This window comes from Oenanthe melanoleuca, chromosome 19, assembly GCF_029582105.1.
Source record: "Oenanthe melanoleuca isolate GR-GAL-2019-014 chromosome 19, OMel1.0, whole genome shotgun sequence".
Classification (NCBI taxonomy): Eukaryota; Metazoa; Chordata; class Aves; order Passeriformes; family Muscicapidae; genus Oenanthe; species Oenanthe melanoleuca.
The window spans coordinates 6,132,062-6,155,255 of record NC_079352.1 but is presented as its reverse complement, the minus strand read 5'-3'; the positions used below and the strand labels follow the sequence as shown (position 1 = coordinate 6,155,255).

The 23,194-nt window shown below is 42.5% G+C and overlaps 1 protein-coding gene across 8 annotated transcripts in view; it reads left to right on the top strand.

The window, feature by feature from the left end:
- CUX1 (cut like homeobox 1) overlaps nucleotides 1-23,194 on the top strand; it is a 263,931-nt gene that overhangs the window by 189,538 nt on the left and 51,199 nt on the right. Inside the window, exons 13-20 of one of the 8 annotated variants that reach the window (XM_056506363.1) lie at nucleotides 511-559; nucleotides 1,598-1,694; nucleotides 2,783-3,454; nucleotides 4,414-4,479; nucleotides 5,870-5,971; nucleotides 8,148-8,974; nucleotides 10,362-10,527; nucleotides 11,212-11,268. In XM_056506363.1, coding sequence (XP_056362338.1) covers nucleotides 511-559; nucleotides 1,598-1,694; nucleotides 2,783-3,454; nucleotides 4,414-4,479; nucleotides 5,870-5,971; nucleotides 8,148-8,974; nucleotides 10,362-10,527; nucleotides 11,212-11,268 — 2,036 coding nt within the window. The remainder of the gene's footprint in view (nucleotides 1-510; nucleotides 560-1,597; nucleotides 1,695-2,782; nucleotides 3,455-4,413; nucleotides 4,480-5,869; nucleotides 5,972-8,147; nucleotides 8,975-10,361; nucleotides 10,528-11,211; nucleotides 11,269-23,194) is intronic. The other 7 variants (XM_056506366.1, XM_056506365.1, XM_056506364.1 and 4 more) reach the window with 7 other exon arrangements.

Sequence of the window (23,194 nt, the reverse complement as noted above, 5' to 3'; positions counted from 1 at the left end):
TTGTCTTCCGTTTGCCATAGAACGAGGGGGTTATTAAAATGAAAAACTGCCTTTTAGGCTGTAGTGCCTTGGTTGGGAAGATTATTTGTGCCTATTTTCCTTGCTGGTGAGCTGGTGTATATTCTATAAAGTGCTGTACTGTGGTGGTGATTCCCCTGGTTTTTTTGCTTTGCTACAACTTCCTCATTCCCTTCCAGCTTCACAGATAAATTTATATCATTTCTGACAGCTTAAAATGTTATATCCTTATTAACCTTTAAATTTACACTTTAAACTGGCCTGGTGGGATTGCATATGGAATGATTTAGATGATGCTTGAGAAAATTTTCTTATCCAATAACAGCTTTGAGGAGTTATTCTATATTCATTAGGAGATTGTGTTTCTGCAAGGAAAGTTGTCATCACTTGTGGTGTTGCTGGAGAACAGGACATGATAATGCTAATTCTCATTAGTGAAGTTGTTATGAAAAGGAGAAATAGAAAATAATTTCTTTTTTCTGCCTTCCACAGTATATTGAAATCCATGGAGTTTGCACCATCTGAAAGCTCTGGTGCACAGGTACTGAACTTACTTTTTTTCTTACTTTTCTTACTTTTTCTTACTTATTCAGCAGCTCAGTTGATTAACAAAAATTTTGTCTTGCAATTCCTTGGTGTTGACATTGACAGTTTCCTGTTGATGTTGAGGCTTCTGGGTCCATCCTTGTTTTTCCTGATGTTTTCTTATGTAAAAAGCTGAACTGGACTTTTTTTTTTTTTTTTTTTTTTTGCCTGCTAATTTCATTTAAGTGGTCAAGGACAAAGTGACGTTTCAGCTGTGCTGGAGTGGATAAACCAGAATGTTGTGAAGTTGAGTCATTTAAAGATACTGGAGTTGGTGCACGACCAGCACACTGTGCAAGGACTTCAGCATTTTTAAGTATTTGTTAGCCTTGAAAATTTCTTTTCACAAAAGAAAACAAACCTTGGAGTACAGAGAAAGCTCTGCTGTTCCAGCAAATTAATCTTACTTCAGTTTAAAGGTTATGAATTAAATTCCTGTTTTTGAAATCCAAACTGAATATCGATATCCTGGGATTAATTTTCAATGGGTTTTTTAATGATCAAGGGTTAGATATTTTGGGGAGAGTAAATAGCAGTTTTCTCTGACTAATGTTATTTTGGACAAGCTGTTTCTGCTGAAGTGCAGCATGTCAAGGAAATGCTTAACTTGGGTCAGTTGACCTAGAAGGAATAATATAATCTTAACTCCTGTTTTAATCAGATTAAAAGAAGTCTACAGCTTTTAAACTGAAAGCGTGCCAGGACCATTTAAAAATAAGTAGGATTAAGAAAAGGTTCCGTTACACATCTCAAAATAATGCAGAATTGATGAATGATTTACAATGAAAATTAAACAGTGAATCTCTTCCATGGCTCTCACCAGAGCCCGGAGAGATTCCTGCTGATCTGTGCCCAGCGAATTCCCTCGCTGCCTTCAGAGACCAGTTGAACACTTGTTTTTTTAAATTTTTTTTCCCCTCTGAAATCTTTTTTTGTGCCTGAGTGAGATCCTCGGTGCTTTGAGAAACAAACCTCCCCATTTGGTTTCCTTTAGGATGCATCCAAGCCGCTGGAGGTGCTGCTGCTGGAGAAGAACCGCTCGCTGCAGTCGGAGAACGCCACGCTGCGCATCACCAACAGCGACCTGAGCGGTAGGTCCAGCCAAATTTTGGCTCTTCTGGTGCCTCTGCTGTCCTGTGACGGGAGGGAGGGCTGAGTGAGAGCTGAGTGTCTGAGCTAATGCATGGCAGGAGGATTAAGAAGCAACAGGAACACTGAGTAATGTTGGATTTCTGTAGTTTTATAGGCTGGATAATGAAGTAAAAGTTAGAGAGTCTGTTAAGGTTAAGGAAGAGGTATTACAGGCTGTACCAGTGTTCAATTGAGGCTGTCTTCTGGTTTGGGAACAAATCCATCTCTTTCCCCCACACACAGTGTTATGCAAAATGCTTGCATGTAGAACACAGTCTTCCTGTCTGATACACTTGGATATACCACCAGCAGGTCAGCTTGGGAAAGCACAATCCTTTCTTTCCAGCGAAGTGTGTTTGCTGTTTGGCTTTCCTAATGTGGGCTTTTATATCTTGTGTGCACATTTTTTAAATGGCAAGTCACGGAATTTCCAGATTCTTGAATGATGGTTTTTGCAGCTGGAAGAAAGTTTAAACTTGCCACTGGCCCTGGGATTACCGAATTCTGAAGCGTTTTATGACTTTTAACTGAGTGATCTTGGTGCATCCACCTAATGGTTATTCCTTTATTCAAATTGGTTTGTTCCAAAATGTAAATGTTTGCTGCATTTGGGTTCAGTCAGGTCCAATGAGTCATATCTTGAATGAGAGACAACAGAGAGACTTGCTATCTGTAACTGCATTTATTTAACTGTATCACTGCACTTCATGTAACTGTTCTAGTGTTAATGTCTGTAAGGGGGATTCTCCAGGCTGCAACATACAAGAAAGGTGCAAACATGAAATGCATGTTGTTTGTTTTGGGGGCCTTGTTTGGCTTAAAAATTTTCAATCATGGAAAAAAAAAATTACAAATAAAAATTGAAAAAAAAAATAACCCACCAAACGAAAACAAACCAAAAACAAACAAAACCAAAACTCCCACCACCACTCCATTGGCCCGTGTCAACCTGCACTTTTTCCCTTTGCGGGGCAAACTTTGCATTTTTTTATCTTGGTTTTTCCCTCTTTGACCCCCCATAATGCATTATGTTTGACCTTCCTTGTAGGGTCAGCCAGGAGAAAAGGGAAAGACCAGCCTGAGAGTCAGCGTCCTGCAACCTTGCCGGCCTCCCCTCCTTCCCAGTTGCTCCGCAACGCGGGGGAGCAGGCTTCCAATACTAATGGTACACACCAGTTCTCACCAACGGGTTTAAGTCAAGACTTTTTCAGCTCATCCCTGGCGAGCCCCAGCTTACCCCTGGCCTCCACAGGAAAATTTGCACTAAACTCTCTCCTCCAGCGACAGCTAATGCAGTCCTTCTACTCCAAGGCAATGCAGGAAGCAGGAAGCACAAGCATGATTTTTCCAACAGGTCCATACAGCACAAACTCCATATCTTCCCAAAGTCCATTACAACAAAGCCCGGATGTAAATGGCATGGCCCCATCTCCCAGCCAGTCAGAAAGTGCTGGGAGCATCTCTGAAGGAGAGGAGATAGACACGGCCGAAATTGCACGTCAGGTGAAAGAGCAGTTGATCAAGCACAATATTGGACAGCGGATATTTGGACATTATGTGTTGGGACTGTCTCAAGGGTCTGTGAGTGAGATCCTGGCCCGGCCAAAGCCATGGAATAAACTGACTGTGAGAGGCAAGGAGCCATTTCATAAGATGAAGCAGTTCCTGTCGGACGAGCAGAACATCCTGGCTCTTCGCAGCATCCAGGGCAGACAAAGAGGTAAGAGCTCCCAGCCCCCTGCTCCTCTTAGTTCCAAACATTCCAGACCTGGAGCTTCTCCATGCGGGGCCGTTCGTGTGCTGCTGCTGCTCTCACCCAGCTCAGGAGCCAGGTGCAGCAGGTTCAGCTCTCCAGCCCTGCTTTGCAGCACTCAGGCAGGTTCGTATCTCTGCTTATGCTTTTTTTAGCCACTGGCTGGTGCCTGTCAGCAGGAGTGAGCAGCAGGGACACTCACAGCCCTCACTTTGCCAACCCCTCTGTGCCACAGCTAAGCACAGAGAGAAAAGGGTCAGCAGCTACTCAGGGTATCAGCCCTCAGAAACACTTGGGGGATTTTTATTTGAGGTTGTTTACTGAGACCAGGCTTTTGTTGTGTCTTGTGTGATTATGTTTTTTCCCCAAAGTGTTCTGACAAAATAGGGTAGGTGATGCATGAGATGAGTAATTAAAACACAATCCCAGTTTAAAGCAGCTTTGCATATTTAAGGCAGCGATTTTAAGAAGTAACATGCATTTCATTGTGATTCATCTTAAGGCTGAGATTTACATTTAGAGAAACTGAAAAGTAAGTTGTTTACAGTCAAGAAATATTGGAAAGGACAGGCAGGGTTTTCTAGATTTTGTTTAATTGGAAGCACACACTGTTAGATTTATAATCTGTTCTTCCTTTTGATGATTGTACTTGAGGGGATTATCTGCCCATCTTTAACCTCTTCATTTTTGGTATCTCTAGACATTTATTTATATCTGTCTAATCTCCTTTCCGAACATAGCTGTAATCTTTATTAACAAATCAGCCAGCCTTGCTTCTTCCCAAGTAGCCAGTTCCTCCTGCTCAGGGGCCCGAGGGGCCAGGAGAGCTCAGGGCCAGGCTGCCAGCTCCTCATGTCACACAGCCCGTGATGTCAGAGCAACCATCCCCTGATTGTTTTGTTCTTACCAAACTTGTTTTTCAACAGAGAATCCAGGCCAGAACCTGAACAGACTATTTCAGGAAGTACCGAAACGAAGAAATGGGTCTGAAGGTACGTCACAGGCAGGTGTTTTTCTTTGCAGTCAATCCCTAGGAAGTGGAGTGTGCTTTAGCTGTGTGTTTCCTTAAAACTGTGCAGTTTGATTCTGGCCTGGAATCTGATAGAAAAACAGACAGTAAGTATAAAACAAACCATGGGTTAGATGAACACTTTGCTTTTTCTAATTCTGCTGCTGCTGTACTAACGTAACCCTGTTTGGATAGTTCTTGCACTCCCACCCTCCCTGCATACACAGATAGAGAGAGAGAGAGGTGATAGAAGTGGCTTTATAAAGTCATTGGATCTATTGAAATGCTCTCTTTGCTAATTTTATGGTTTTGGAGGGAGAAAGTTGCACAGTTATAACATCAATTGCATACTGCTTCTGCTCTAGATTGACTTCTTTCTTCTCATGGGGCTTATGCTGACAAATTCCACTTTAATACACTGCTAAATTAGTGTGGTGCTTAGTTCAGTATTATATATGAAAAAGACAGAAAGATAAGTGAACATCATATCCCTGAATTCTCTCTGAACAGGAAGTCTGCACATTTTTGTTATAGATTAGTTGCAGAATTTTTCTTTTAGTAAGACCAGCAAGAAGAAAAAACAAAAGCAGGTACACCAAAAGTCTGTAGTTATTTTAACTCTAGTCACAAATTACCTCACTTACAAGCAATAATCTCATATTGGAAAATGCAGTTAAGTGCAGTAGCACTTGCGGTTTTCCCTCCTTTTCTTCCCCTTAGAGGTTAAAAAACAAAACAAAAAAAATGAAGCAAAACCAAACAACCAAGTAATAGCTCTTAGCTGGAGAGTACTTCAAATAGTATCTGTGTTTAAATGACTCTTTCTCTTAATGTATTAACCTCTAGAAAGTTAAAAATTATTTTTATCTAGTTACTTTTTAATTCTGTTTTGGGCTGAAAGTATACTCATCCTACTTTGCCTAGGAGCTGATGCCATTTTTAAGTTAATTCCTGGGCTTATGTTTTTTAGCTTTCTTCCTTTCCCCTCCAGTTCTTTTCCCTTCTGTTTCTTTTCCCCCTCAAAAAAAAAAAAAAAAGAAAAAAAGAAAAAAAAAAAAAAAAAAAAAAAAAAAAAAAAAAAAAAAAAAAAAAGATAAATAATAGATTTATATATTAGAAAAGGAATATATGATCACCTAGTTCTTCCTCTGATGTTCTCACCATTCCAGAGCAGCTAGAGACAGGCACAACAAGGATATTTTGCTTTTTATTATGTTAAGTTCTTTTTTTGTATGGTTTGAATGTTGGTAAAAGTCCTGTTCAAGTTGTCCTCAGGTTGTGCTGGCCATGTATCATATACAGTGTGTCTTTGTGTTACAAAAACAGCCAGAGAAGAGTTTTCCTGGTGTCATTAGTTGTGTTTTCCTCCCCAGGTAACATAACCACACGAATCCGAACCACAGAGTCTGGCTCTGATGAAGCCATCAAATCCATTCTTGAACAAGCCAAAAGGGAGCTGCAAGTACAGAAAACAGGTACAGGCTCATTTTGTCTCTGCCTGCTTTTACTGCAGAATTTAATTAAAACAATTGCCATGAGCTTTCTGGTCAGTTAATTATGTTCTTAAAATCTTCGGTGTAGGTTTGAAGAGGTTTTTTTGGAGATTTTTATTGTTACTTAGTGGAGTTGTTTCTGTCTCTGAGACATCTCAGGTTGAGGTTGCACGTGTCCTGGCGTGGTGGGGTCTCTGCTCTGCCCTGCTCCCTGTGGGATTTCTGAACACCTTTATCCCTGTGCAGAGCTCTGAGCTCCTGGCTGCCCTCCAGACCAGCAGGAGTCACTGAGGGGAACCTACAGAATCCTTTCTTCTCCCAGTCTGCTCCTTGGAAAGGGAATGGCTCCTGCTTTCTCTTCCCTTCTGTCTCACTCAGGCCCCAGGGACACAACTGCATGGGAGAGGGGCTGGATGGATTTGTTGGGGTGAAGGTCACAGTCTAGGCAGCAATTACCAGTCCCAGCACCATGGTACATCCTGTACTCATATAGGCACACTCAGTCCTGACTCTTAGGTTGCTTTATTTTTGGTTACAGAATGTATTCAGTGAATGAACTGGCAAATCCAAAACACATTCCCTTTCCCAAAAAATCCCTCAGCCTGACATAAGTCTAATTTCTCTTTGTATCCTGTCATGTAATTAACATTTCTGTCTAGTCCATAACCCTCTCAGCTTTAAAAGTTCCCAGTACTGCTGTTGGGATGAAGTAGAAATTACTGTGCAATACTTCTGTTTCATTTTTTAAAGTGAATACTGATTTGCAGTTTTGGATAGTTGTCTTTCAAATGAAAACTAAGTTAATCTCATGTCAGAGTATAAAACACTAGTTAATATATGATCTAAATAACACTACTTTATACAGGAAATTATTACACAGAGAAAAATATGGGCTTTCTGCAGGAAACTGCAAGAATGTTATTCAGTAGCATGTTTCATCTGAGAGACTTCCTTTCAAATATTAATTTGGCCTCAAAACTCCCTGTGAAACCAGCAGATAAAACAGCAGAGAGAGTCTCACTGTCTTTTTTTCCTATTTCTTAGCTTTTCATGTATTTTACAGTGTGTGACAGGAAGGAATGCAGGGAGGCAAATTCAGAAATGCATTCAGATTAGCCTTAGTATTACTGGAGTGATACACAGTGTGTTGCAAATCTTATTTCACTTTGAGGCCACTCCTTGCAGTGTGGGGTTCCCTGCTCCTACCTGGTGCTTCACTTTGTTCACTGCAGAGCAGCTTTCAGAGGAACTGGTTTCCAAGCACTGGGGACCTCAGTGGAGACTGAAATAGAAGCAGATGCCATTGCAAAACCTCCTGGCTCTGCAGAGATAATTCCCCACCCACGTTCCAGTCTCTGCTCATCCCCGGCTGCTGCAGCACAGCCACTCAAATCCTGGTTCCCCTCTGGAATTCTGCATTTGGGGGTTATCTCTGCTGATAGCACCCATGGCTCCATCCTAGAGCTTATCCTAGGATAAGGGAGAAGGGTGATGTCCAGGTGTCAGCCTGGCTCTGGTAGAGCTGTTTATTTCAGTGGTTGGGACCATGGAACGAGAAAACAGGAAACAGGAGCATATTTAGTTTGTCAAGTGAAATAATGATGATCATCTCTTCCTAAAGTTCTGCCTGTGTTGTAATTTGTGTGTTGTGTTTTTGAAGTTAAAAGGTCTCACCTTATTTATACTGTTATAGTCTGTCCAGGTGAATGCAGCTGTGTTTAGTTCTGAGTGCGTGTTAAATTCATTTGTGGAGAAAAGAGTGAAGTGAAAGGTTAAATAACTTTGTAAATGCAGCTATAAAATGTTATTGACCACATGGGGGTGGGGGAGGAAGAGGTGAAGGCTTGATTTTCAAAGGCATTTATTTGAAAATTTTTACAATGATGGAAGGGCAAGTGATCCCAGATTTGTGCAGCTGAGTCTGTGCGTGCAAACATCCAGCACTTTGGCAACTCTCAAAATTTCCCAGTGAAGAACTTTGGAAATCTTACCTTATTTTGAAAAGTGCAAATCTGTTCTTAGTGAAAACTCCTCCCTCCCATCCAGAAATGTATTTCAGATTTTTTTTTTTCCCTGTCAGGGAAATGTTTACAGTAGCACGTGTTGAATATAAAGCCTTTTCTTCTGTTGCATTTAGTCTTTTGGTTGTTTTTCATAGCTGAGCCGGCTCAGCCGCCTTCTGCCTCTAGCAGTGGCAATTCTGATGATGCAATTCGATCCATTCTGCAACAAGCCCGACGGGAAATGGAGGCACAGCAGGCTGCCCTTGAACCTGCCTTAAAAACACCACCTCTATCTCAAGCTGACATTTCTATCCTGTCCCCCAAACTAGTGTCTACACCTGCAATGTCTTCGGTTTCCAGCTATTCTCCTTTGGCCATATCCCTGAAGAAACATTCATCTGTCACTGATTCCAGTATCTCTGCATTGCAGAACCTCTCTGGGCTCAAAAAGGAGCCTCAGGAGGCACCTGTTTTAGAGCTTCATGGAATAAGTGATTCTGCCCAGGGTATGTTGAGGCATGTTAAAAATGAGTTGGGACGTGGTGGTGTTTGGAAGGACCATTGGTGGAATACTGTGCAGCATGAGAGAAGAAATGCAGCTCTTCCCGAAGATATAAAAGTTGAGGAAGCCAGTGGTGGAAAAGAAAAGGTCAGCAATCAGACTAGGCCAGATCGTAGCCAGCTCCAAGGACCGTCTTCTTCCGAGTATTGGAAAGAGTGGCCAAACGCGGAATCTCCGTACTCGCAGAGTTCTGAATTGAGCATGACTGGGGCGAGTCGCAGTGAGACACCACAGAATAGCCCCCTCCCTTCATCCCCTATCGTGTCCTTGTCCAAGCCATCCAAACCTTCGGTTCCTCCACTGACACCCGAGCAGTATGAGATTTATATGTACCAGGAGGTGGATACGATAGAGCTAACGCGGCAGGTCAAGGAAAAGCTAGCAAAGAATGGCATCTGCCAAAGGATCTTTGGGGAAAAGGTAAAGAAGTGGTTCTCTCTTCTTTCAGAGTGTTGTGATTGTGCCCTCTGCTCCTTACACGGGTGCAGAGCCAGAGGGGGATGTGCCACGGGTGTCCTATGGAAAAATGTTTTTGCTCCGTGTGTGAAGTATTTCCAAACCAAGCTCACAAAGTATTTGTTTCCCTGTGCGGTAGGAATTGCAAGGGTTGTTCTACAGGGATTGGCTTCAGCCACTTGGAATTAGGAATGGGGCCCCGAGTTTAGAAAACTTGAAAGCTGAAGCAAACGTTGCTGAGACTCAATATTTCATGCTTAATGTAATGAATTCGTGGAATATTTGAGTAATACTGTTGTCATGACTGGAGAGTCTTAACTTTGTTATAAGCAAAGATTATGGACACAAGAGCATTTTTCCTTTTTCGTTATTATTTGGAAATGTGCACAAGGGCATTAAAACAAACACATGGAAAATCCCCTAATTCTCCTTAGTCTGAAGTCAAGAATTCCAAGTCATTTCTAATACCTGGTGCTCAGTACCTCAGTGTGCTCTGAGATGTTCTAGAGCAATGTTTGATTACCGATAAGGCTCCCTGAAGTTCTCACGTTGTGAGCCGTAAGCACTGAGCACGTGGGATTTTGAGGGTCCCTAGCCACCAGAAAACCCCTCCCAGGCTGTAAAAAGCATTGGACATTTGTTGTTTCTTCTACCTATAAAGAACTGAATCAATATAAAAGTGTAATAGGAGCTGGCATCGCACTATTACCTTCTCACTAAGATGTAAAATGAAAAGTCTGACCTCTTGGGGTCATTAAAGATCCCATGGCAGCTTTCATTAAGTATGATTTTTAACTCTTGTAGCTGTGCTGAATTCCAGGCAAGTAATTGCATTTTGCCTGTCTGAAATCCCACCTCCCCCCTACAGTTGGCTGTATTCTTAAATATTTATTTATGTGGAGCAGCCGCTGCTACAGGTGAAAACACACATCATTATAATTCATCCCCCAAAAATCAGCCAAATATAGGCCTAGTCTCAAAAGTCCCAATTATTTTTGTTTGAGAACAAAATACATGCCAGTCATTGCCTGTTTCATCTGCCTGTGTGTGCCTGGACTCGGTGTTTTTCCTGTTAAAAGTGATGAAACTGTTTGACACAAAATATGAAAAGCATGCAAATCCCTACCAGGCTGCTGCCACCCAGATCCTGCAGGAAAAACCCACCTTTCTTCAGAAGGCAAAATGGCAGGAAGAAAAGCAATTCCATCTGAGTATCCACAGAAAACAGTTTTTATAATTGTCCATAGACAAACAATCTGAGCAATACAGTAAAAGAAACCAAAGTGATTTAAATTCCCCCCGTTTGCACTGCCAGTGTGTTAACGTGCCATTCTTGGTTGCTTCACTTCAGGTATTGGGGCTGTCCCAAGGAAGTGTCAGTGACATGCTCTCCAGGCCAAAGCCATGGAGCAAATTGACCCAAAAAGGCCGAGAACCATTTATTCGTATGCAGCTCTGGTTGAATGGTGAGCTGGGACAGTGTGTCCTGCCCGCACAAGGGCAGCAACAAGGACAAGGTAATTAAAATTCCACTATGTTGTTTTAGTCGAGGAGGAGGAGGAGATTTTTTTTTCCATTTTTTTTTCTATTTTCTGTATTTTTTTTTTAATTTTTATTTTATTTTTATTTTTTTAATTTGCAGTAAGCCAGCCTTGCACCAGTGCTGGTCCAGGCGTTATGGAAGTGGCACCATCCACCCTGGCAGCCCAGCCGGTCCCTAAGGGGATGTGCTGGGAATGTTTACCAACGTTTATGTGCAATTGATAAGCAGCAGTTATCAAGTTCCTCGTTAGGGTGATATTATCTAGGCATGAATATGACACACAATCCCAAAAATTTTGGCCAAAGAGCTGGAAAATGTTGCGCGCTGTTTCCTAGGGTTGCACAGGGGATTTGGATTGTTCCAGGGAGAATATCGATTGCTGTCTCAGGAGGTGAGCTGGAAAACCAAGCTTTAAAGGGAGAACTCTGGGTTGCAATGACACTTCTATTGTGGCTGTCTCTTCCCCTAATACCTACTGACACAGAAAAGCCAGGCTGGAGCCTGGCCTGGGTCGTACCTTTCTGTGCCATGAGTTAACTGAGCAGCGAGCCCTTGCCGAGATCAGCACTTTGCTATTTGTTGAGCCTGCTTACTGTTTAGTTTGTGGTTTGGCATCTCCTTTTATTGTTCCCTGATTTTCCTCTCCTCTCTTATCTAGTCCTTCACTCTGTGACATCATTACAGGATTCCCTACAGCAGGGATGTGCAAGCTCAGGTAATCAGCTGGTTTCAATGATTTGCTCTGAAATAATTCTCTGTGCTTTTGTTGCGTTTGCTTTGATGCTGAGAGGTTTCTCACGTTTTGTTGTATCATCCAGGAGTCCCTTCAGTTTTTTTTATTAATGCAGTTAATTCCTCCTTCTCTCCTTGTTGCTATGGCAGATGTAGGGAGCACACATATTTAGCTGCATATATTAGGTAAAGAGACTCTGTCTGATCTTAGATATCATTGGCTCTGTAAGGGTTTTTTTTTGCCATAGTTCAGCTTATCAATGTGACATGTGACAATGGCTGTAAAACAAGCCCTTGGTTTGTAATGTGATCCACATACTCCAGCTGCCTCACTCACTGGTAGGTTTTTTTCCACTCTCCTTTGCACAAAATCTGCTTTGTTAATCCGAAGGTGGGGAACAGACCACGTTACGTCTTTTTCAAGCTTTGTTAAATATTCCCAGCTGACCTTTTTTTTTTCTCCTTTCCATTTGCAAAAAACAAAAATAAATAAAAAAGCAGATGCAGCAAAGCTGAGTGTCAGGGAAGTGAATGGCTGAAGGCTTTAGAGATGGTCAGGGGATAGGAGGGAGGCTGGGGCAGGAGAGAACAGCTGTGTTCCTGCTGTTAGATACCAAACTCTACCCACACAGCCTTTTAGCAGTGAAATGCTTCACTGACGTAAAACACTCCAGAAAAATACCCATGCCCTGCTCTGTGCTTACAGCCAGTGTGTTGGAAAATTGCTGCATTTCAGGGCACAGACAGGGATGGGTTGTGCTCTTCTTCCACCTTTCTGCTATTCTGAAATACTCCCTTTTTTTTTCTGCAGCTCTCTGGTTTTACTCTAAGTATCCCAACCAAAGTGCTTTTTCTCTCTACTGGGGAAACTATTTTGCATTCTAAAAGATTTTACTCGGAGAAAATTAGTTATGATATTCAGTCCACATTTTTCTTAAGGAGAACAGTTGAAAATAAATACATAAAAGCAAAAAAAAAAAAAAAAATGCCCCCAGTTAAAAACAAGCCATGAAAACAAAACCAAAATGGGAGAAAATTATTTGCAATCATAGGGCTATTGTTACTTATAGCCAAGCATTTAGGGAACATGGAAATTTCCTGTGATGGTTCATTAAAAACATGCCATTGAGTACTTTTTTTTGTGGCATCAATGCCGTGCAAGAGTGTCACAGTCACAAACGCCTGAGACGGCGTGGAAAATATGAGTAATTAATTGTAGCCATTTTAGGGGGAATTGGAAATCAGAGGAGCTGGGAAATGCTGCATTGTTATTGCTAATCTTCATATTTATGACTAGCTCTAATTATAAAAGATGGAAAGACAAGCCCATAGGATTAAAATCCGACCACCTTCTGGATTCCCAGGGGGGTTGCTGGGAGCTGAAAGTGATTTCCTTCAGGAAGTTCAGTTTTGCTGCCGGGATATTTTGTTCCCTCCCACACTCCCAGTGTCGTTTGTCAGTTCCTGCCCTTGAGCTAATATTTTGTGAGGTGACACGTTCCTATCAGCTAATAAAATCATGTTATTGATGATTGTCCTCCCTCATTCCTTAAAGCAGACTTACAAATGAGAAAATGGGCTCGTGCCCTTTTCTACCTCCTCTCAGAGGATTAAAAATAGAATTGTTGTACAAAATGTTCTTTTTGTGGTGCCTTTCTCTGTGAAGGAATAAGGAAGGTTGTGACACCAGGCAGAACAAAAGAGCAAAAACCAAGTTATTTGAATGAGGAAGGGCAGTTTGGTAATTTCCTTTTATTAGCAGCTGTTCTGTAATTAAAAATGCAGCAAACAGTTTGGAAAAGGTAATAATAATTATGCATTTGTGAAAGATCCATCACTCCAGGGCAAGGAGAAGAAAAAAAAAAGAGAGAGACAGCTCCAATTTTCTGGTCTTCTGAGACATTTCCCAGGAAAATCAAGGCAGAGAAGGTTGCATACTTGTAATTTTAAAACAGAAATTAATCAGAACAATTTTGAAACGAGGAAAGGTCTGGAGCCTTTTCCATGTAATATAATTGGCTTGGAACTTGTTGAATGCATGAAGGGAAAGAAGTGAAATTAAACTAATACACTCAGTGGCTCCTGAGTGCTTTGCCAAGAAGGTCTTCAGTGTACAGAGTGTCAACATGCATAGTAACGACTCAAACTTTTATTAACTGGGAATATTTTCATTACTGTTTGGCTCTGTTCTATTAAACTAGCAAGATTTTCTGGATTTCTGACCCAGTTAGTTACACTTCTAGATCACAAGGTTTTGATTAACACCTCATTCATGACAATCTCACTTTTTGTCCAGTAATTTTCCATTTTCACGTGTGGACAGATGGGCCCATCAGTGTTTCATATAATGAATGGATAAACATATATATATTTCATATATATTTATATATATGTTGAGATAGCAAAGAGAAGCCAAGCTTGGTTTTCTTCTTTGGAAGCTGTATTTGTGAATTCTATAAAAAACAGCCTGTACCAAAATGACAGCAAGGTATATACCTGTATTTTCTGCCTGTGAGCTTTCCTCAAGGCTTTGTGCTTTTGTGCAAGTTTCAGGGAACATGTTTTACACAAAAATGCTGTCTGTACCCTAGGTGGTCAAAAATAGTATTGCTGTGCCTTTTCTAACATTTTTCTGTGTATTTCTTTCCACCTAAATGCTCTAATGCCCTTGGGTAAATCTGCCTTTTTAATGATTTATGTGTCAAAAGCATGGACCAAATCACATGGAAAAAAAAGTTGAATTAGTGTCACCCAACTGCATCAGCATTTTCTCATGATGAATTTGGCCCTTATTTAGTTGCATTACTGCTGATGGGAGCCAGGGTGGGTTTGAACAGTTGCCATGTGCCAGGAGAAGGCTCAGATATTTTTCTAAATACTTGTACTGTGCACAGCTTTTATTAGTTGGTTTTATTTTGGGGGTTTGTGCTGGGTATCTACAGGAGATCGAGACAGAGTTTCCTTTTTGGTGCTGTTGATTCCACGGCTGCTCGCAGGAAAGCTGAATTTTTACATTCACTTTTTTTCTTTATCCTCTGTGAAGGACATACACTCTCTATACACTACATTAAAGGCTTGCAAATACTCAGTGGGAAGAAGACGTGCCTTTTTGGTGTGTGTTTCTGCAAGGGTCGTCTTATGACCTAATGTGGAAATCTTCATTTGCCGATACAGCTGCGGGTGATCTCAGGGGATTTTGAATTTCCCTTTTGTTTGTCTTCCTTTCTGGGTATCATCCATCATTCCTAACCTCATGCTGCTTAGCAATAGTAACACTCATGGGAGTTGAAGAAAGGATTATAGCAGCATAAAGTGGGGAGCTAATTAGAGCTTGTTTCAAAATCAGAATCTAGCTTGAGATAATTGCATATTATCTGGTGATTTAAAAACGCGAGATCTACTGTATTTAGATCAACTAAAATATGCATGAAAGCTTCCTTTTCAAAATAAAGTGTTAGTAACAATGGGGAGATTACTTCTTGTCATCCCTTGGGAGCACAAATTGGAAAAACCTCAGGATGGTTCAGTGTCGTTATGATATTAACAGAGATTGGGGTGTGGTGGCAAAGCCAGGTATCCCGTGTGTTTTTATTTATGTCATACAGATTCCTGTAACATTTGCAGAAGCTGCTGAGTGGGCAGGTAGTTAACTGTGTGCTGGGTGGATATTCCAATTTTTCTGATACCAGGAGAATTCTGTCACGTTGGCTACTCTGGGAGAAACAAAGTAGGGAGAGAGAGTGTTTCAGGCTGGCAGCCCAAATTCAGGAATACCATCCTGATGTATGTAGTAGCCTTGTGGTGGCAAAGGAGAGGCTCTTACCCCATCTTCCTGTGTTTTATCATCTTTTCTTGCATTGGTCTGGTTGATTTGAGTGGGCAGAGCTGTCCAATGGTGTTCCAGAGCACAGCTGGGATTAGCACAGGGAGAGCTGAATCCTTACACTGTGACATCACCAAAGTGATTGGTGCAGTGATGCTGGCAGACCTTCCCAAATTGGAGCTGGTTTTTGTTGTTGAATCAAAAAAAAAAAAAACAGAGAGAGAGAGAGAGATGGTTTTGCAGTCATTTGCTGGCATTCCAGGTTAATAAAAATGTATGACATGAAATGTTTGTGGTTAATGTAGTCTGTGAAATGGAAGAGAAGGGAGATCACATGGCTCAGACAGCAGACTGCAGGAATTCCTTGCAGAGATGTTTTGTGTTTGATGACCAGTTATTGAGTCTTGGACTTAGGAAAGTTGTGGCCTTTTGTGCTAGGTGCAAATGTGGTTTTAAAGTTCAGAGCTGAACAACTATGTCAGCCAAAGAGTTACCTTTGAGCTTATCCCTGGAGCAGCCTGGCACATCCTGGTGAAGTTTCCCCATTCTTTCTGTGTGGTTTGGGGTGTACTCAGGAGCAGTTGTCTGTGGCTGTCTTGATTTCAAACCATAGGATATCAGCTGGCTCCTCAGAAGGGCAGCTGTTGTAGTCTGTCTGTAACGTGTGTGCTCATCTTCTGTGCCATTTCCCTGACATTTGGACCATGAAAACCTCCCTGGCAGCCTTTCTGGTATCTATAAAACCAGGAGAATGGCTGTCAAGGCACCTCACTGGGACCTGGGAATGCAGCATGAGGTCAGTGCCTCAGGTTGATTCTGAGCACAGCATTGGCTCTGACTCCTGGCCATCAGCTCCTGTCCTGCCCAGGCTGCCTCCCACTGCTCCTTTTCCATCAGTGATGCTTTGCAAATAGTATTTGTGGGGAAATCCTCTCCTGGATGTATTCTTCTCTGCCCATGGAACCACCCAGGGATTAAATTTGCAGGAGACAACTCCATCCTCACTGTGGTTACAGCTTTGCTGTTCCAGAAGAGCTAAGCTGAAATACAAAATCAGGGAGTGAATATTTTTTTCTAGGCAGATACTCCTTGTGACTCAATTACAGCGTTTGTGTTACACAGCAAAGAGGAGACCTGTGCTGGATTCTGAAGGCAAATGTAATTCACTCCAAAGTGCCAGTTATGGACTTCTAGAATTCATTTTGGAGAAGTTACCCAGTCAAGCTGCAGCTATGTTTAATTTCTGTGGTTAATTTGGGAATGTGGGTCCTTGACGCTCAATCCTCCTTGTGTGGGATCCCCAAGCAAGGAGTTCAAGTGTGGTTCTGCAGCAGCACTGAGCCAGGCACAGCAATGCCTTATCCTTAAAGTCTTTCTTTTCAAAGAGCAGAATTAATAAATGAAAATGTTGTTTAAGCTGTGTGAAAAAAGAAACTTTCCTGACCATTATTGCCTCAGGCTTCTCAGGTAGTTCACAGAGTAGCAGTTGGCCTGAGAATTGCTAAAAAGGGGTGTAGTTAGGGAGAGAAACCATGGCCACTGGCTAGTGGAGCTCTGTAAATTCCACTGTTGTTCATTTCAGTACTTATTACTTCATTTCATTAATTACCAGCATTTTCCTTCCCTGTGCGTGCGCACTGGGAGAGGCACAGCCTCCCCTGGGGAGGGGCCCACACCCCTCCCCTCTGCCAGAGCACAGAGGGGCTGGGTGGAAAACGAGGAGCTGAGAGATGGGAAAGGCAAATCCCAAACTCCTGGAGCAGCACAGACACAGAGAGAGGCCGAGCAGCTCCGGGCAGGGTCAGCAGCCGGGGTGACAGCCACGTTCTGTCCCCCTGGGCTGGCAGCTGCACAAGCACTTCTCCAAAGGGAGCAGATGATTTTCTGCTGGGGATGGAAAACTCTGGCAGCTGGCAGAAGCTCCTGTTGGTCTTTTGGTTGCTGGTGGGAAAAGGAGGGGGCTGCAAGTCCAGCCCCGTGGCCACTGGTGGGATGGAGATGGGCACGGTACCCTCAGCCCTCCCTGGGCAGCACAACTGCTGCTCAGCAAATTACCAAATGCTCCTCCACTGGGAGAAAATTGCCTTGCTTTCAATTCAAAGAACAGATAATGGGTTACTTTCCTCCCAAAATACTGGGAAAAAGGTGTGTGAGTACCAAATGTGCAGGTTGTTATTTCCATCTTATAATGGGGATGGAAATGCTCTTCAGCCAGCAGCTCTGAAACAGGGAAATAAACAGCCTGTTCTGATTATAGAGTTACATATTGCTTGATAGCAAATCATTCCCAAGATGAAAAAACAGAATATTACCAGAAAATTAATGTCTTCTAAGTCTTCCAGCCTGTCCTTTACATTAGGGTGTGAGAGAAACTTATGAATTTGTCTCACTTCATTTGATGCCTGTTGGAGGGTTTTTTAACTTGCCAACAACCTTCCAGAGAAACAGCAAATGAGAGAACCTAGTGATTATTTTAAATCTGATGAGAAATGCAACTTGCATTGAAAACGAAGCAAAGTGGATTTGAGATCAAATTTAAATAAAAGTGAAAAGAGAAAGATAGCAAATTAAAAGGCCAATGAAAGGAGAAAGTACAATTACAACAAGAAATATAAAAAAGGCCTGATAGTACATGTTCAGTATTTATACTTGTCAAAGATACTGGTGATGGCAACTTGTCACAGAATCACAATGATTTGGGTTAGGAGGGACCTTAGAGCCCATCCAGTCCCACCCCAGCTATGGGCAGGGACACCTTCCCCTACCCCAGTTTGCTCCAAGCCTTGTCCTACCTGACCTGGAACATTTCCAGGGATCCAGGGGCAGCCACTGCTTCTCTGGGCACCCTGTGCCAGTGCCTGCCCACCCTCACAGGGAACAATTCCTCCCCAGTGTCCCACCCATCCCTGCCCTCTGGCACTGGGAAGCCATTCCCCCATTGTGCTGTCCCTCCATCCCTTGTAAAAGCATCCTTCTCTGGTTTCTGGCATGAGGTGGTCCCTCCTGGTCCCATCTCCAGAGCCATCTCCCCTTCTCTTGCTGCTTTCCAAGGATGCTGGGGTGGTGCAGGGATGGGCTCCCACACCAAGGAGGTGTGAGATTGACCACGGTGTAACCACAGCTGTGGTTAGTGTTTGTTTCTCTGCTTTACCCCTCTGGAGCTTGGGTCCTAAAAATAGTGCAAGTTTGAACTGGCAGATGTTTCATTTGTCCTTTAGGAGAGGACCAAAATTAGCCTCTCATTTGGCACCTAAATAAAGCAACTTAACTGCCTTTATGTGAACTTTGCAATTACTGTCTATTGAAGTTGCAACATTTTGTTGTGTTTGATGGGGAAGGGCATTATATAAGCAACACCAGCACCTAAAAAAGCCAGCAGACCTTGAAAGAGAGAGGGTGAACATGAATGAGCCCAACTGGGTTTTTCTGGGGGTGTCTGATTCAGGTGATTGGTTATTTTTTTATATTTTTTTTACTTTTTTTGATCCAAGACAGGTGTTTTCCCTAATGAAGGTTTAATTTAAAAAAAATAAAATAAATAAAATAAAAAAGAAAGGAAAAGGCAAAAGTACCTTGGAAATGCTCAGAGAGCTGTCTATTGTAAAGGTAAAAACATTAATAAAAGGACAGCAATGGTTTCTCTAATTTTCAGAGAAAAATCTGCACAGAATGCCTGAAGCTGGGTTAGCAGTGGGACTCCCCAGGGGCAACAGAAAGATGTTATAATCAATTACCACATCATAACACTGATGTATGATAATTACTGAGTGTTCCTCCTGAGATAGTGCAGCATTTGGCTGGGATGCAGCTCTTTCATGGTCCACTGCCTGATTAATATGCAAATAATAGGCTGATTGCATGATGAATGCAGAAAATGAGTTCGCTGATAACGTGAGCACCGAAGCGGGAAGATGATAAATTACTTTTACTGACTGTCCTACATTAAGTACCCTTTCTCAACAATTTTATCACAAATTAAGTAAAGCAGTATGGAGAGATTATGAGGATGTGTAAAATAATGTACCTTAATAGCTTTTATAATATTGTTGCGTACAACGTAAATGTCATTTTGTTTCAGCACTTTCCTCAGCACTCCTCCAAAAAGGAGGGAGTTTAGTGCAGCACTGCTCAGGGTCACACCCTGTGCTCAGGGTGGGAGGGAGATGGGATTTCTGTGTTGGGAAGGAAGGAAGGAAGGAGGGAGGGCAGTCATTAGCCTGGGATCCATCCTGCATGGCCATTGCCCCTGGCCAGGGAATGTCCACTCTGCTTAGTGGGGGAGATCTCTAAATGCAGTGCACAGTGCACATATGCATCCTGCTGCTGCCTCTGCTCAGGAGCACACACCAGGTTCAAACCTCAAAGGAGGGTGTGGAAATACCTTCACACTCACGCTCCTGACACAGGAGGACAACAAACAGCCATAAAATTGGTGTCACATTCAAGCAAGTTGGTTTAACACATCAAATCACAAGGCCAGCAAGTCAACAAAGACACCATAAACTGCAGCAGAGCCTCCTCCTGGAGGCTCTCACTCTGTTTTCCAGAAGGTATTGTGCAGTGTTTGTCTTGATTATACTAAAAATATAACACTGTGGGGTTGTGGCATCTTGATTGATTGCTTCCATGACATATTTGTTTTAGCATTCAGAAAATCCTTAATAAAGCGTCTGCACACAAGCTGGTTTAATAATAAGGTTATTGAAAATATTTTCCAGCAGTTATTTCTAAATATTGATATCTTGCTAAGTTACAGAAACACAAAAAAAATCTGAATATTAAGTAAAGGTTGGCAGGGTAGTGCAATGTCTTTTAAAGCAGCCATGATTCTGCCATTAATCACCTAATTTAAAATATGGTGTATTTTTAGAAAGGGTTTTTCTATTGGTTACGGGTGATCTATAAAACCAAAAAATTATAATTCACTTTTCCATGCCAAAACCCCACTTTTGGTTCAGGAATCATAGAATCATAGGATGATTTGGGGCTGTTCTGGGCATTGCTCTGATGTTTTCAACTGTGTGTCTAAATCTAGCCAAAAAATTCTGAAGTTTCCCCTTTTTTTCCCTGTGTTTTATTGTGAAGTAGTGCCTAGGGTTACAGAGGCCTCATCTTCCCCCCAGGCTATTGCAAAAATGTCCCTTAATCCTTCTTCTCTGAGGGTTTTTTCCTGGGGTGTGGTTGTGTCAGGGCTTGGTGTGTCTGCTCCAAAGTCAGATCTCAGAAGAAATTTCACTTAACTGATGGACTCCAGTTATATCTTCCTGCACAAAATTCCAAACATCCTTGGGAGCAGCCTGTCCTCCCCAGTCCTCCTAACTCAGTGGAATCTGATGGTTTCACTTTATGTAGCCTTAAAACAGTTCTTGGTGTAGCTTTGGGCACAACAGTGGGATTTCTAAAACTCAGAGCTGTTTGTGACTTCAGGTTTGTGAAGGGAGAATTGGTTGCCCAACTTCTCCAAGTGCTTTTGAACATCCAGCTGTAAATCTCTGCTCATGAGACTATCACCAGCTCCTGTTTTACGTGCTCTTTTCTCAACTTCATCTGGTTTCCCCAGCTCCTTCTGCTCTCCAGAGTTGAAAACACATTTTTTTAATAGAGGCACAAAGCTCAAACAATTGAAAATACGACTTAAATTGCAGCAATACCATGTGATCCCTTCAGCAATACTCACAAGCAGTTTTTTCAGGTAATTCTAACATCTGCCCTGATTATTCAGTTTTATGTGCTCCTGACACTTAACATGTACTCATATGCAGAGTGGGAACCTTTGTTTTTATGTTGCCCCAGTAATTGCAGAGTTAACCAAAGCTGGTTCCTCCCCTTTCCGTGCAGACACACATACATCTGCACGCTTTTCTAAAGGGGTTTTTCCTTTGATCTCTCCCCCCATCCTCATAAAATCTCCCTCTGAGCCAAGGCCCAAAATAACATTTCCCCCAAAGTTACAACTTTTATGAAGCAAACAAACAAATTCTCCACAGTCAGAGTGGTGGCAACTCCACTCTGCTCACAACTAACTGCACATACCTACGTATTTGACATTATGGATGCAAACTGCAGGGAGCTGTGTGCACTCCCTGCACAGAACTGGGGGAGTTTATAACTCTAGGGAGGATCATATTTTCATGAGCCACATTAATTTGCAAATTGTGACTAGGCAAGGTTCACTCACTCAGAGTAAATCCACCAAAAGCACTACCTGGGAGAAGGCACTTTCACGGGTATTTTCTTTAATTAGTCAGAAGAGGGATGTGTTGCAGTGCTCTCCCACAAGTGCTGCTCAGCTTTATTACGTAGTTCAGGCTTGTGCTGCACTCACTGTTAGTGAGGAGAGTTGCTATTATGGTGCTTTAAAAGATTGACTTTAGAATGCTAATTTCTTCTCATCCCTGGCAGTGTCCAAGGCCAGCAACCTGGCATAGTGGAAGGTGTCCCTGCCCATGGCAGGGGGTGGAGCCAGATGAGATTTAAGGTCCCTCCTAACCCAAATCATTCTGTGATTCTCTGATAAGACAGTGCAAAGGCAGTCATAGCTAAAGGTAAAATCAAATAGAAGGTTGGGGGAAGAAATCTCTCCCTGAAATGTTCACACCTGGGAAGCTGAATACCAGAGCTGTCCTGGGGATGTTGATCAGCTGTGTGTGATCAGGCCATGATTCTCAGGGCAGCATTCACCAGGTTTTGGTCTTCAAATTGGGTAGAATGGGCAGCCTCAGAAAAGAAACTAATCCAGTCCAAGTGTGAGACACTTTGATCTCAGGCAACCTGCCAGGCCTGTTGTTGTCCATTAACTCATCTGCACAAGGAGGTAAATGCAGCCCTGAAGTAGCAAATGCTCTTTTAAGAGGTTGCTGAGAAATCTGCTGTCCACATTTGTCTGTTTTCATCTTGCCCACTGATGTGCTGATCTGGGAGCAAGCAGAGCCCGGGATGCTCCTGGCTCCCATGGGATCTGCCCATTCCCTGGTTCCTCAGAAAACAACTGGGGCTGATTTGGCACAAACCTGCAGCCTGAGCTTTGGACACTGGGAAAAGTGGTGCATCAAAGCAAGAGCCAGTGAAATCATGTTTGGGTTCTCGTCAGAATGTCACAGAGTACCCTGTCATTTTGTTTTAGCAACTTGTCCTTCCAAATGCACAGTTCGCCTTATGGCATGCCAGCAGTAAAAATGTCACTTACAATAATTACTTTTTGGTGAAAATGCTTGCTGACTTCCTACCTTCAAGCTGTTTTTTACACAGTGGGGAGATAATAAGAAATGACTTTATCCTGACTGCTCAAATGAACACTAAATGGAATTTAGGTTATTATTACTGCAGATAGAGGACTGTGTATTGAAATTTAAATAGTGGATCAGATAAACTACAGAGATTTGTCTCTGAAAATTATAGTGGATCCATTTTTTCAATCCACTTCCCTCTGAAACTTAAGGCAGCTGTTGTCTGCCTGCTGTCTTTAGAATATAATATTTTTCATAATCCTTTTAGAGGCCCCTGAATACCTTCTGTGTTTTGCATGGTCTTCCTCAACTTCACCATGTTCTTACCTCGTTCCCCAGGAGTCCTTTTGCAGTTTATTAGCTAAGGCTGTGTTAGCAGCAAGGCTTGGACAGGTTTCTCTCCCAGCAGCTGCAGGAGTACAGGGTGTCTCTAAGGATGGGCAGATGTGGTGAGAGGAGAGACTGAGGGTGAGCTTGTGGTTTATGCTCCCAGATTCAGATGCTCTTGTTTAAACTCTGGATTTACAAGTGGATGCAAAGTCAGAGGTGAGGCAGGGTCTGAGCAAAAGCAGCAAACCTGCAGCTCTCAAAATGCACAGGAGAAGCTACAGTGGAGGAATGTGTCTGTGCTGGCAGATGTGATGCCTCTGGGACTGGTGAAACCTCATCTGTGTCTCAACACTGCTCTGTCATCTGAATGCCTCCTTGGAGGGGATGCATCCAGCACTGGTGCCAGGTCCTGTAGATGTCTCAGATCTTCTGGGGAGCCTGGAGCAGGTGGTACCTGCAGGTCTGTGCATCTGAGATGTCCTGAGCTTCAGGAGCCTCCAGCTGAAGAGTGCTGTGGATCTGAGCTGTGC